This window comes from Lonchura striata, chromosome 6, assembly GCF_046129695.1.
Source record: "Lonchura striata isolate bLonStr1 chromosome 6, bLonStr1.mat, whole genome shotgun sequence".
In the NCBI taxonomy this organism is placed as follows: domain Eukaryota; kingdom Metazoa; phylum Chordata; class Aves; order Passeriformes; family Estrildidae; genus Lonchura; species Lonchura striata.
In genome coordinates this window covers 379,724-391,975 of record NC_134608.1, presented here as the reverse complement: position 1 = coordinate 391,975, position 12,252 = coordinate 379,724, and the positions used below count along the sequence as shown (strand labels likewise).

Sequence of the window (12,252 nt, the reverse complement as noted above, 5' to 3'; positions counted from 1 at the left end):
CACCTCACACACCAGGTGTGCTCTGCCCAGCTGCTCTGCAGACCTCAGTGTCACCTGCTTGCTCTAAGAAAGGTCCCAAACTTGTCCCAGACTTCACTGGGGGTCACTCCAGTCTGCAGAGAGGGGATGGGTCTGTGGCCCAACATCCACTGAACATTTTATTGAAGAGTAGCTTGGAGCTCAGCCTCTTCCAGCATTTAAACCCCATTTGCACTGCACAGCAAGGGAAGGGAAGAGCAATACCTGCTGTTACTATAATCCACAAGAAATCCAGGCTGTGTGCACTGCCAAAAGCATCACTGCTCAGGCTTCGTGAGGAAAAGAGCGATGATCCAGCCCTGCTCAAAGCCTTGGCTTTCCCCTTGAAGTCCCCGCTCAGCACAGCATTCCATGCACTGGATGAATCCTGGAGCGTCTGCCCCAGGGTCTGTGGGGCCACACCAGCACTGGATTTTTCACACACACAAGCCTTGGGTGCCAAGCTTGGGGTCTCCTTGCCAATGTCATGGGGTGAATCCCGTCTCTGCGGCGTCAGAAGAGGAAGCATAGGAGGGGATCTGATGGGTGAGGCTCCTGGCTCAGCTCAGCCTCTCCTCCATGGACTGCTGTGTCCTGGGGAGATGTTGATGTCTCTGCTGCTACAGACAAGCCACAGGCAAGTCAGTGAGGCAGCTGCCCCAGCTGAGGTCCATCATCAGCACAGCAGGACAGGGCCAGCAGCGGGACCAGCCTCCACTGGAGGGGGAGCAGTGGGACCAGGAGAGCCCCATCGGGGCAGTCCTGGTGACGAGATGCACTTACCAGAACTGTGATCTGCTCTCCTGAAGTCATGTTAAGGCTGGCTGATTCACTGTGGTTCTGAGAAAGCTCTAATTCTATCTGTGAGCCAGATGGAACGCTGACAAGGGAGAAAAGAAAAAAAAATCCAAAAACCCCTTCGGTCTTGTTAGAGGAGAGCAAGGTGGGGCTGCGTGGACCAAGGGACTGGGGCACCACGAGAGTCCCAGGCCAGTCCCCGGCTGTCCCCCCACCCCATGCCATCCTGTTAGGGCTGACACTGCCCCACTGCTCCTGGCACAGTGCTCCACGCTTTGCCTGCCCCGTGGCACTCCTGGCACACGGTACTGGAGCAGCCTGCAGTGCTGTCACCCCACACAGCCCGGGCTGCCCTCCTGGCACAGGCAAGGACAGCTCTGTGGAAAGCCCCAGGGCTGACCCCAAGGGCAGACGGGGCTCCTTCTGCCCAAAGCCCATGTCACTGCCCAGCACCAAGGGGCAAAGCCAGGCAGCTCCCTGGTGGCACCTGCCTGACCAGGCAGCAAGGGCTGCGAGCTGGGGCTGCAGCCAGGCACAGCTCAATGCCCCCACTCAGAGACACAGGGATCGGCCACCATCACCCCTGCAGTGCCCAGCCCGACCTCACACAGCTCAGCTGAGCACCTGGACCCTGGGCAGTATGGGGTCCCTGTGCCCTGGGCAGCATGGGGTCCCTGTGTGGGCACAGACCCAGCAGCATGGGGTTTGCCTGTGGGCACAGACCCCAGCAGCACAGGGTCCCTGTCAGCACAGAGCCCTGCAGCATGGGGTCCCTGTACTCTGGGCAGCATGGGGTCCCTGTGTGGGCACAGAGCCCTGCAGCATGGGGTCTCTCTGGATCAACCAACCTGCCAGGCACAAACCCCTGGATCAACCAACATGCCCATGCCATTGTAGTAAAACATTTATTTGTTCAGGTGATTGAAGCTACCATGTTTACAGCTCGTGACCTCACCACTGGCAACATGGAACATGACTGGGACTGCAGCTGTTGCCACCAGATTTTTCATCATCATTTTTAGTTATAAAAAATTTGGACACCAGAAAAAACAGGTATTTTAGACTTTAAGTGGCAGATGGGAGATGGGAATCCTGTGAGGGGGGAAGACAGTTTATCGAGGCAGCCAACCTCGACGGCCACATGGCCCCAGCTGCAGCTTCAAGTAAAGGTTTCAGTGGGGTGAGTGCGGTGCCAAACGTCAGTCCTCGGAGAGTTGGAACCGTATTGTTTTCTGCCGAGTAACAACATCGGTGGCAGCGTTTTCGGGGAGCGCAGAAGGGCTGGTGTCCTGCAGAGAGGCCCCGGCTTCTGCGCAAAGAGACAGAACAGAGACAGTGAGGGGACAAGGAGCAGCATCAGCCCTTCCCATGGCCGAGGCCACAGCGATGTGGCACCACAGCAAGAGCCCCAGAGGTGCCGTGGGACCAGCCCGGGCACAGCACCCACCAAGGGTCCCATGGAGCTGCCCTGAGGCCAGCCTGGGCACAGCACCCACCAGGAGCCCCCAGAGCTGCCATGGGGCCAGCCTGGGCATAGCACCCACCAAGAGTCCCAGGAGCTGCCCTGGGGCCAGCCTGGGCACAGCACCCACAAGGGTCCCATGGGGCTGCCCTGAGGCCAGCCTGGGCACAGCACCCACCAGGAGCCCCCAGAGCTGCCATGGAGCCAGCCTGGGCACAGTACCCACCAAGGGTCCCAGGAGTTGCCCTGGGGCTAGCCTGGGCACAGCTGGCTCCACAGAGCCAGCCTGGTCAGGAAGCAGCAGCAGACCCTGCCCTCGGCCCTGGCACCCACTGTCTGGTGCCATGTGCACTGCAGGGGCTGGGGCAGCAGAGCATGTCTGCCAACAGGGGACTGGGCTAGCAGGGGACTGGGCTAACAGTACCCAATGTCCCCACTCACTCCTCTGCCACAAGTCTTGTCACCATCAGGGAGTGCATGCACAGCACTACTGCTGCTGCTGCTGCGGCAGGGAAAATCCAAGACAACCCCCAAAACCCCAGCAGAGCCAGCAAAGCTCATTGTTCAGAACCAGAAACTTCTCCATTTTCTTGCTTCTGCCCTCGCACAGGCCAAGCCCTTGCCCATGGCCGGGACTCCAACTCTGCACACTGCCAGGGGCTCATGCAGAGCTGGGGACACCACAGCAGAGCAGCAAGTGGGCACAGACACAGCACTCACCTTCCTGAGGTTTGCGTGCACGAGGGAAGGTCACTGCAATGAGGGTGTGCCATGTGTCACTGTCCTGCCCCCACCAACCCCAGGGCACGGGGACAGCTCATGGGGCAGTAGTTCCACCACCTCGCCTGGTCCCTCTGCAACAGCCTCCCCTGGCACCCAGCACAGCCCCACTTGCCTGGGGGAGTGCAGATGTGCCACTGCCATGTGCAAATACCAACCAGGCACCATCTCAAACTCATCTTTGGGTTGCTGTGGGTTACAACCTCCCGTCTACAGACTGGCACGAGCCCAGGCTTAGGCCACATGGGGATCCCTGTGTGCCTACAGTGAGGCTGGGCTCCATCCCTAAGTGGTTTTCATCACTCCCGCTCCCAGGGGGAATTTCTCTGCAGAGGAGATGGCACAGCTTGCACACAGCACTGAGAGCAGCAACCTGGCAGTGCAGGAGGAAAACCAGCTCACACCAAGCCAGGCACACCAGCCTGGGCTCACCTCTCAGATTCCTGACCCAGACACTTCTAAAGTGCAGTTCTTGAAGCGACCTGAGGTGACACAGCACCACAAAACCTGGAGCTTATTCTGTTCATTTTGATACAAACACAGTCCCTGATGTGGGGTCTGCAGCCAGCCATGTGCCACATTTGCTCTTTCCAAGTTTCCTTCCCCCCAAGCCAAGGTTCCCTTTCTTTGCAGCAGCAGCCCTCACACTGGCTCTGTGAAGGAATGTCCTGCATTGCACTGGAGTGCGCAGCCAGCAAACCCAGTGCATTCACCTTTCGCTGGGCTGGCGTCACTGCTGCTGAGCCGGGCACTGCCACTGCTCTGCACCTGGCACAGGCCTGTCCGTGGGCTCTGTGCCTCCGTGACAGCCAGAAACCAGCCACCCTCCAGAGCCCGGGCACCCTCCAGAGCCCGGGCACCCTCCAGAGCCCGGGCACTCACAGGATAGGGCACAGCTGTCCCTACCCACAGAGCTGGTTTCCCTGGCATTCTGTGCCTGCTGCCGTGCACTGCCCACACCTGGCAGTGAAGGGTGGAGAAGCTGCTGCTGAGCAGGGGAGCTGGCACCAGCCAGACCCCTCTGCTGTGCCTGATGTCCCCAGGGACAATTCCACAGAACAGTGGCCAAGGACTTGGTGCTGGGCCTGTGGGGAGCCCCAGCTGTGCTGAGGGGCCATGCTGGGTGACACCATGCTGGGTGACACCATGCTGGGTGGCAATCCAGCACGGTGTGATCGGGCAGCACAGGTTCTGCTCTGCCCCAGGCCCAGCACTCAACACACAGCCAGGCACACAGGGACACGTTTGCAAAAGAGAAATGGGACAACCACGTTATTGGTAAGCAGGACCTATGGCCTGGCCACAGTTTGCTGCTTTTAAACCAGAACTCTGACCAACATTAACATGGCTGCCAGGAGAAGGCACAGTGCAATTAGGTGGCTGCTGCTAGGGCAGCTTTTGGGCAGCCATGGTGCACCCTGAGCGGGCAGCAGCACCAGGGAGCAGGGAGGTGAATGCTCCTGAGGGATCACAGTGCTGGCAGGTGTGGCCACGCTGCCAGTGGCACTGCTCAGTCTCCAGTACCCCCGAGCTCCAGCGTGGCTGAGGCTCTGCCTGCCTTTGGTTGATGGAAAGAGTAGTGATCCTGGCAGTGGCTGCAGCCATTATTCCTGATCTGAAGCCATTCCCAAGGAAGCAGCGTGCCCCTCACCATGCTGGGTGCCCACCATGGCTTCAGGCACACTTGCCATGGCACACGAAGGGCCCTACTGCACCTTCTGGAGGGCACACACAGCTGCCCAGGCCTGCCCACCCACCTCAGCTCCGTGCCACTCCGCTGGTGTGCCCAGCAAGGCTGTCACGGTCCCCGGGAGGCAGGAGCACCCCAGGGCTGCTGGCACCAAGCTCCAGCAGCTTTGTGCCAGCAGGGGTGAGAGCCGCTCGTGCCAGTGCCTCAGCAGGAGCTCTGGGGCAGCGGCGTGCCCCGGCCGTGCCAGGCCCTTCCCAGCTGGAGCAGCGGGTCCCAGGAGCTGTGTCCCCTGTGCCCTGCACAGGACACACGGCTGTGCCCTGCAGCTCCCTCTCCATGGCTGCAGAGCCAGTGGGCACAGGGGCAGGGCTGGCAAACGCGTGGGGACACACTGCAGAAACAGCCACGCTGGCAGCAGAGCGGAGCAGCACCAGGTGTCCCTGTGCCCAAGGAGCAGCACTGTGTATCCGTGTGCCCAAGGAGCATGGACCAGGTATCCGTGTGCCCAAGGAACAGCACTGTGTATCTGTGTGCCCAAGGAGCATGGACCAGGTGTCCCTGTGCCCAAGGAGCAGCACTGTGTATCCGTGTGCCCAAGGAGCATGGACCAGGTATCCGTGTGCCCAAGGAACAGCACTGTGTATCCGTGTGCCCAAGGAGCAGCACTGTGTATCCGTGTGCCCAAGGAGCAGCACCAGGTATCCATGTGCCCAAGGAGCAGCATCACATCTCCATGTGCCCACAGCAAGGACACGCCTGGACATGGCAGGAAGGCAGCACAGACACAGACACAGCACAACACCCAGCTCCTGCCAGCACAGCCCTGCAGCCCCAGCAGAGCCCCTCTCCAGAGAGGGCCTGGGCACACCCCTGTGCTCCAGCCACTGCAGGAAGAGCTAAGAACCTCCTGAAGCAGTTTCTCCTCCACCAGTACGTGTGAATGAAGACCCTCCACGGACAGAATCTCAGAAAATCTGTAGCTGGGCAGCAGCACACAGAGCCCAGCTTCAGGCAGGTGATGCCTGAGGGGCAGGGAGGCACCTTGGGCTCATGTCCCTGCAGACCCCTCAACAGCTGGGGGTGATGCTGGTGCCACAGCATATCACACCCCCATTCCATCATCTGTGGTGAGGAGTTATTCCAGCTGGGGGGAAATAACCTGGTGTTATTCGGATCCAGGTGCATATTAGCACTTTTTCTGGCTCACAGTTGGCAACCTATGGTTTTTGCAGAACAGAAAGGACAGAGAATTTCCTCCTCCATGAGGCTTCCCACACTCTGAATCCAGCCTGAAGAAAACAGATGTCCCATTGCAGTTATTCCAGTGGGAATGGATGATTCCATGCCCAGGGCATTCCCAAGGGATGAATGATCCTGTCAGCCAGGGAGAGAAGCTGGCACGAGAGGCAGCCCCGGCTGCCCAGACCCCCTTTCCTGCACTGTCAGCAGAGAATCAAACCAAACACAGGGCCATATGGTCCCTGTGCACTGCTTGACACAGAGGCACCATGGACAGAACATCAGCTGCAGCGCTTAGAAAATTATTCCTTTGAGTGAAAAATTACAAATATAAAAATAAACTTCCTTAAACCACAAGACACCATTCGTATTTTAACACTTTCACAAAACATCACACAGATTTAGGTCCAGCTTTAGACAACATATAAAAGCATTTTCATTTGATGTTTTTAAAATGCATGATTAAACCCAAGCACTCCACAACCAACCTCTGACACTCTCCCTCTACCCCAGTGTGGGGGGAAGGTGCCTCCGCCAGCACAGTCCCTCACTGGGGCTCAGACCTTCACGTTCGACCCACACTGGGCAAAGCCCTTGTCATCAGGCTGCCAGACCCTGGAGAGACCACCCCTGTCCTCGACAGCATGTTATTTAATAGCTCCTTCTGCTCATGCAGTGCTCATGGATTGCCAGAGCAATCCGAGGAAGGATTTATTGAATTTTTTAAAAACTTTTCCAGCAGGAAGCAGGTTTTCTCATTTTGAGGCTTTGTTTCCTACTTGGTCTCTGCATTTCCTGAGGGAAGCAAAAAGGGTTTCTAAAAAAGAAGCAGCCTCTTCCTTTTAGGTCCTTTACACCACCCTGACTGACTTTGTTCTTCCATGACAGGCAATAAAATCACTCAGAGCAACCCAGACTGGCCAAGAGCATCAGCCCCGCGCTGCAGAGCCCCGAGGACAGAGGTGGGGTGCCAGGGGCTGTTCCACACCGTGAGATGTTCCCCCACAACTGCCCTGGGGCAGCTGCTGCCCTGGCTGGAGCCAGGCTGGCCTCAGGCACCTGTCTTAGTTACTGTGCCCCCAGGAACAGGCATACAGGGTATAAAATTCAACTATTCTCTCACTTTTATGGCCACAAAGCCCATCTTGAACCTGTTATTTGGCATCTGAGAATGCACAATGCTCAAATATTCAGAGTTAAGCTGTCTCTAATTTGAGTATGATGACCATATGAGTTCAATTAATATTAACTGCAGGCTTTCCTTTACAGTGAGCAGAGCAGCTGCCATCCACACAACGGAATTTGCAGCTGCTGTCCCCTGCTGCTGTGGGGTTCTGCCCCCACAGAGTGGCCCAAAATCACTCTATCTCCAAGGCACTGCAATTAAGAGCAGCTTAAAGGTGAAACCATTATCTTCCAGGCCCTTCAATGCTCTCGGGGACTGAAAAGAACGGGACCCAACCATAAAGTTCAGAGGAAATATGCCCCAGGAGTCTAGGACAGCAGGGACCATCAGCACCCCACCAGCCAAGGTGCTGGATGGCCGTGACCCTGCTGCCTGCCCACCTGGCCGCCTGCCCCCTGCCCCACTCACAGCCCTGCTCAGCTGTGCCCTGCACCCCGAGGCGCCCCAGCCCCACTCCCTCCCCAGGGCTGCAGGGCAGGGCGCTGCCTGCCCCGCGGATCCGGAGCTCTGGACCTGGTCAGGCCCTTCCAGGGAGAACCGCGTGGGACCGCGCTGCTCCGGCAGCGCCCAGCCCCGGCCAGCCAGACCCGGCCCGGGGGATGAGCCGCACCCCGGTGCTCCTGGTGCTGCTCCCAGCCCCACGGCGGGAGCTCTGCAGCACCCGGCCCGGCCCGGCTCTGGCAGGGCAGTCACCGCGAGGCTGGCTGGCGTACCGAGTGAATATTTTATTTTACACAACATAACAACACAGCGTTGTTGCTCCTGTACAGCATCTGCCTAAAAACAAAGGCAACACCATTGTCACGGAAAAGAAATATACAGTCTGACCGGTTTAAAAAATATCATTTTACTGATTGATCCAGAAGTGGTTATTTGTTAGCTTGGAGGAAATTGCATTTCCTTTATAAAAGGCTTTATCTGTGAAAACTCTCTTTTGTTTTCTGCTACTGCAGAACCAGGAAGCCAGTCCTAGAGCAGGGAAGGCACTGGTGCTGTTTCGTGCTTTTTTTCACCCCTTAATCTTTTTTTCCTTTTTTTTTTTTTTTTTAAATCTCTGAATGTTGCCTTCGGTTTTGATATTAAATAAAACCAAATGAAAACAAAATAAACCCCCATGTGCATTGGGTGGCTTATACAGAACCCCGCATGAACAAGCCATTAATCAGCGAGACAGCAGTGGACATCCAAATCCAATTCCCTGGGAAAGGGAGTTTCACACAATGTTTGGTGTTTTAGTTAAAATAAAAATTAAAAAAAAAAAAAAAAGAAGAAAAAAAAGCAGGTCACACAGTGCTTTCCAATATCCACTCAGAACTGGAGAAAGTTGCTTTTCCGCTATCGGCCCCGGCGCAGTCTGCCTGGAGCAGCATCCCGTTCATGGACATGCTCCGCTTGGAGCGCAGGCCGCCGGCGCCGGCGCCGCGGGGCTCCAGCAGCTCACCGCCCAGCGAGCGCCGGCGCTTGGCTCGGGCCGCGTCGGCCGGCAGAGTGAGGAACTTACTTGGCTTCGATTGTGCTCTTTTGTACGCGGGGGCCGCGGGGGCCGTGTCGGGGGGCCGGCTGGCTAGCTGCAGGGCTGTGGAGTTATTTCTGTTCGAGTTCTGGGGCTCGCCGCTGCCGCCAGCCTCGCCCTGCGCCTCGCCGCCGGGCTTCGGCCCCGACTTTCGCTTCTGCTTCTGCGAGAGCGGAGTGCTGGAAGTCCAGGCGGGAGGCAAAGCGGAGGTAGTGGTGGCCGAGTCCTGGCTGGAGCCGGTGTCTGGTGACTGCGTCACACCGTCGCTGGCAGCCTTGCAGCACTGGATGCCCTCCTCGTGCCCGAGCGCCTGCTTGGACATGGACTGCGACAGCACCCCGCTGCAGCCCTGGATCTGCGCCCCGTTCGTCTGCGAGTACACGTTGCTGACCTTGGTGGCCTTCTGCTGCCCGTTGTTGTTACACACCTTGTAGCGGATCATGAGGATGATGATGAACACGAGCACGGATGCCACAATGATCCCACCAATGATGATAATCATGGTCCCACCCAGGAACTGGGACTGCATGAAGTGGCAACGCACGTAATCCTGCTCGGTGGTGAACTGCGTGCAGCCCACGACTCTGGTGGCCGTCAGCGAGGTGATCCCGTCATCGTAGATGGCCAGGACGCACAGGTCGTACATCGTCCCCGCAGCCAGGTTGTTGACCAGAAAGGTTTTGCTCGTGGGAGGTATCATTCTGGGGGAGAAGGAAACCAGTTTGAATGAGCTGGCGGACACATCGGCACCTTCCCACCCTGTGGGGCAGCCCAGGCCACGCTGGGCACCACCACGGCTTGTCTGTCCACTGTCCCCATGGGGCTGATCTCCACTCCCCCAGCAGCTCCTGCCTGGCCTTTGATGTAGCAGCGGTGACTACCAAGGCCCCTGGCATGGCTCAGCATGGCAGAGCCGCCCATTAGAACAACCACATCAAAAACACAGAACACAGGATCACAGACTGGCTTGAATTGGAATCAACACTTAAAGACCATCTAGTTCACCCTTCTGCCATGGGCAGGGACACCTTCCATTGGACAAGGGTGCTCCAAGCCCTGTCCAGCCTGGACTTGGACACTTCCATGGATGGGGCACCCACAACTCTGCAGAAGCTGTGCAAGCATCTCGCTGTCCTCACAGGGAAGAATTTTTTTCAGCTATCTGATCAACATTTACCCTCTTTCAGTTTAAAGCCAGCACCCCTTGTCCTAGTAATGGATAAAGAAATTCACGGAAGAAATGACCAAGCAAAGCCAGTGCTGAAGGGTACACAGCTACACCTGGCAGCACAGTGTGCCCCGGCACTTCCCCAGCACGGGCATCACCAGAAAGTGCTGTGAGGAACTCACAGACACTGTCCTCCCCGTGCTTCCACAAAGCTGAGCACATTAGGAACCATTTAATCCATCTACCTTCACAACCTTTCTCAGATTAGTTCAGAGGATTAGAGGTCCATTTGGATTATCTAAAAATATCACTGTTCTAAGTAATTTTCCCATTTGTGAGCAGCAATGGCACGAGTCCTTCCTGAGGCTCCCACCATGAGCTGCCAGGGCCGGGTTCTGCTCAGCTGGCACAGCATGGCACAGGAACTCCAGCAGAGGGGCTGCCCAGGCCAGGGCCACACGCCAGCACCAAGCACCCAGCACGGTCCCACATGGGCAGGCTGGGGCTGCCTTACCTGTAAACAAGGGAGTCATCGTAAGTACCATTGTACTGGATTTGAAACATACGTATCCCAGGTATATTCCTCTGAAAATTGAATTTCAGCAGAGCCGTGGAGGACGTCGCTTCCGCGACTACCACCTTCTTATCCTGGCTGACTTTAGTATCCCCGTTGCTACTGCTCGCGTTGGAGCCTGACTTGGTGGATGTGGAGATATCCGAGGAGCCCGGGTCAGGCTCGTGGATGTGGTTTGTGCTGTTCAGCAAGTGGGGGAGTTTGATGATGTGCAGGTCCACCGTCTGCGTGGCCTCCCCCGCTGGGTTGGAAGCAATGCAGGTGAAGGAGCCCGTGTCCTTCACCGTCGTGATAAGGATGTCGAGCGTCCCGTTGTCGTACACCGTGGACCTGGTCGCATTGGAAATCAGTTTGCCCTCAGGTGAAATCCAGTGGATTGCTGGCTCGGGGTCACCCCGGGCCTTGCAGCGCAGGGCTGCCCGCTGCCCCTCCAGCACCCGCAGCTCGTGGGTGTGCCGGGTGATGAGCGGGGGCTCGCAGAGGAACTCCTCCTCAGGGATCGACCAGAAGTACCGGCCAGACAGCAGCGTCGGAGAGGCACAGGTCTCCAGGTCATCCTCCCTGGAAAGGCGCCTCAGCCACAAAAGCTCACAGTTGCAATGCAAGGGGTTCCCACCAAAGCTCAGCGCAAATGTTGAGGGGCTGATAATTCCTGAGGTTGCCAGCACCTGAGCACGCTGGAAGAGCGGATCAGGCGGCAGCTTCTGCAGTTTGTTGGATGTGACGTCCAGCCTGGTCATCTTGTGGAGATGGGAGAAGGTCCCCTTAGGAATATGGTCAATCATGTTGTGGTCAAGACTGAGAGTGTGCAAACTGACCATTTTCTCCACGGCATCCCAAGGAATGGTTTCCAGATTGTTGTAAGACAAATCCAATTCCTCGAGAGCTAAAACATCATCGAAAGCTGTGGAAGAAATTAAAGTCAGCTGATTGTTGTTCAGTATCAAGTGGTGGAGATTGGAGAGCCCACTGAACATGTCATTAGTGATCTTAGTCAATCGGTTGCTGTTCAAATGCAGAGCCCGCAAATTGCGCAGGTCTGCAAATGCGTGAGGTGTGATAAAACTGATTGTATTCCGGGACAGCGTCAGGTCCACCAGGCTGGTCATGTTGGCAAAGTCTTTCCTTTTAATGTTTGTAACAAAGTTGTCTGCCAGCCGCAGCTCCACGGTCCTCCTGTCAATGTTGGGAGGAACAAACAAGAGCCCTTTCTTGGCACAGAGGGTGGCGAGGTTCGGAGACAGGATCTGACAGACGCAGCGCTTGGGGCAGATCTGAGCTCGCACCGCTACGCCAATGAACAGCAGAAACAAAAGCAGTTTTTCCATTGTAGAACAGATTCAAGAGCCTGCAAGGGAGAGCAGACAGCAGTTAGGCTGAGACAAGACAGACATAATAAAAAAGCCAAGACAAATAGTCTGTGGTTAAACCACGGAACTGAAGTTCAGGTAGCAGCGAGTCACACTCCCTGTGTTACCTGGTTCTTCTTCATGCCCCCATCCCAACACAAGAGTGCCTGACAGGAGCACAGCTGAGAGTCAGGGATGTTTGCAGATCCATGTATACACCCCAACACTCACAGACAAATGACAGAGTGATTGGGAAGCCACCCCTCGGGTGCCTCCTGCTAGAGCCCATCCTGCTGCCCAGTGCACCCCCACATCCCACCAGAGCCCCTGACCTCCCTGGCTGCTGGCCATAGTGACAAATGTCCAGGTATAGAAAATGAGGAGTGGTTCGTGTGTGCTTCACTTGCTAAGCTGAAACTCTCAGCGGCCTTGAAATCGCAGCAGCTCAATGGGTTTACAGCCATCTCCACTGAAC

General features: G+C 56.7%; 1 protein-coding gene across 4 annotated transcripts in view; it reads right to left on the bottom strand.

Annotated features, from left to right (window-relative positions):
- Positions 1-1,702: 1,702 nt before the first annotated feature.
- The window catches only part of LRFN5 (leucine rich repeat and fibronectin type III domain containing 5), a 40,435-nt gene continuing 29,885 nt past the window's right edge, over positions 1,703-12,252 (bottom strand). For 3 of the 4 annotated variants that reach the window (XM_031504883.2, XM_031504882.2, XM_077783860.1), the window contains exons 2-3: positions 10,369-11,776; positions 7,879-9,387 (exon numbers count right to left, since the gene is read on the bottom strand). In XM_031504883.2, coding sequence (XP_031360743.2) covers positions 8,457-9,387; positions 10,369-11,756 — 2,319 coding nt within the window. In that variant the 5' untranslated portion in view covers positions 11,757-11,776 and the 3' untranslated portion in view covers positions 7,879-8,456. Of the gene's footprint in view, positions 2,126-7,878; positions 9,388-10,368; positions 11,777-12,252 lie in introns of those variants that run through there. The other variant, XM_021547511.3, reaches the window with a different exon arrangement.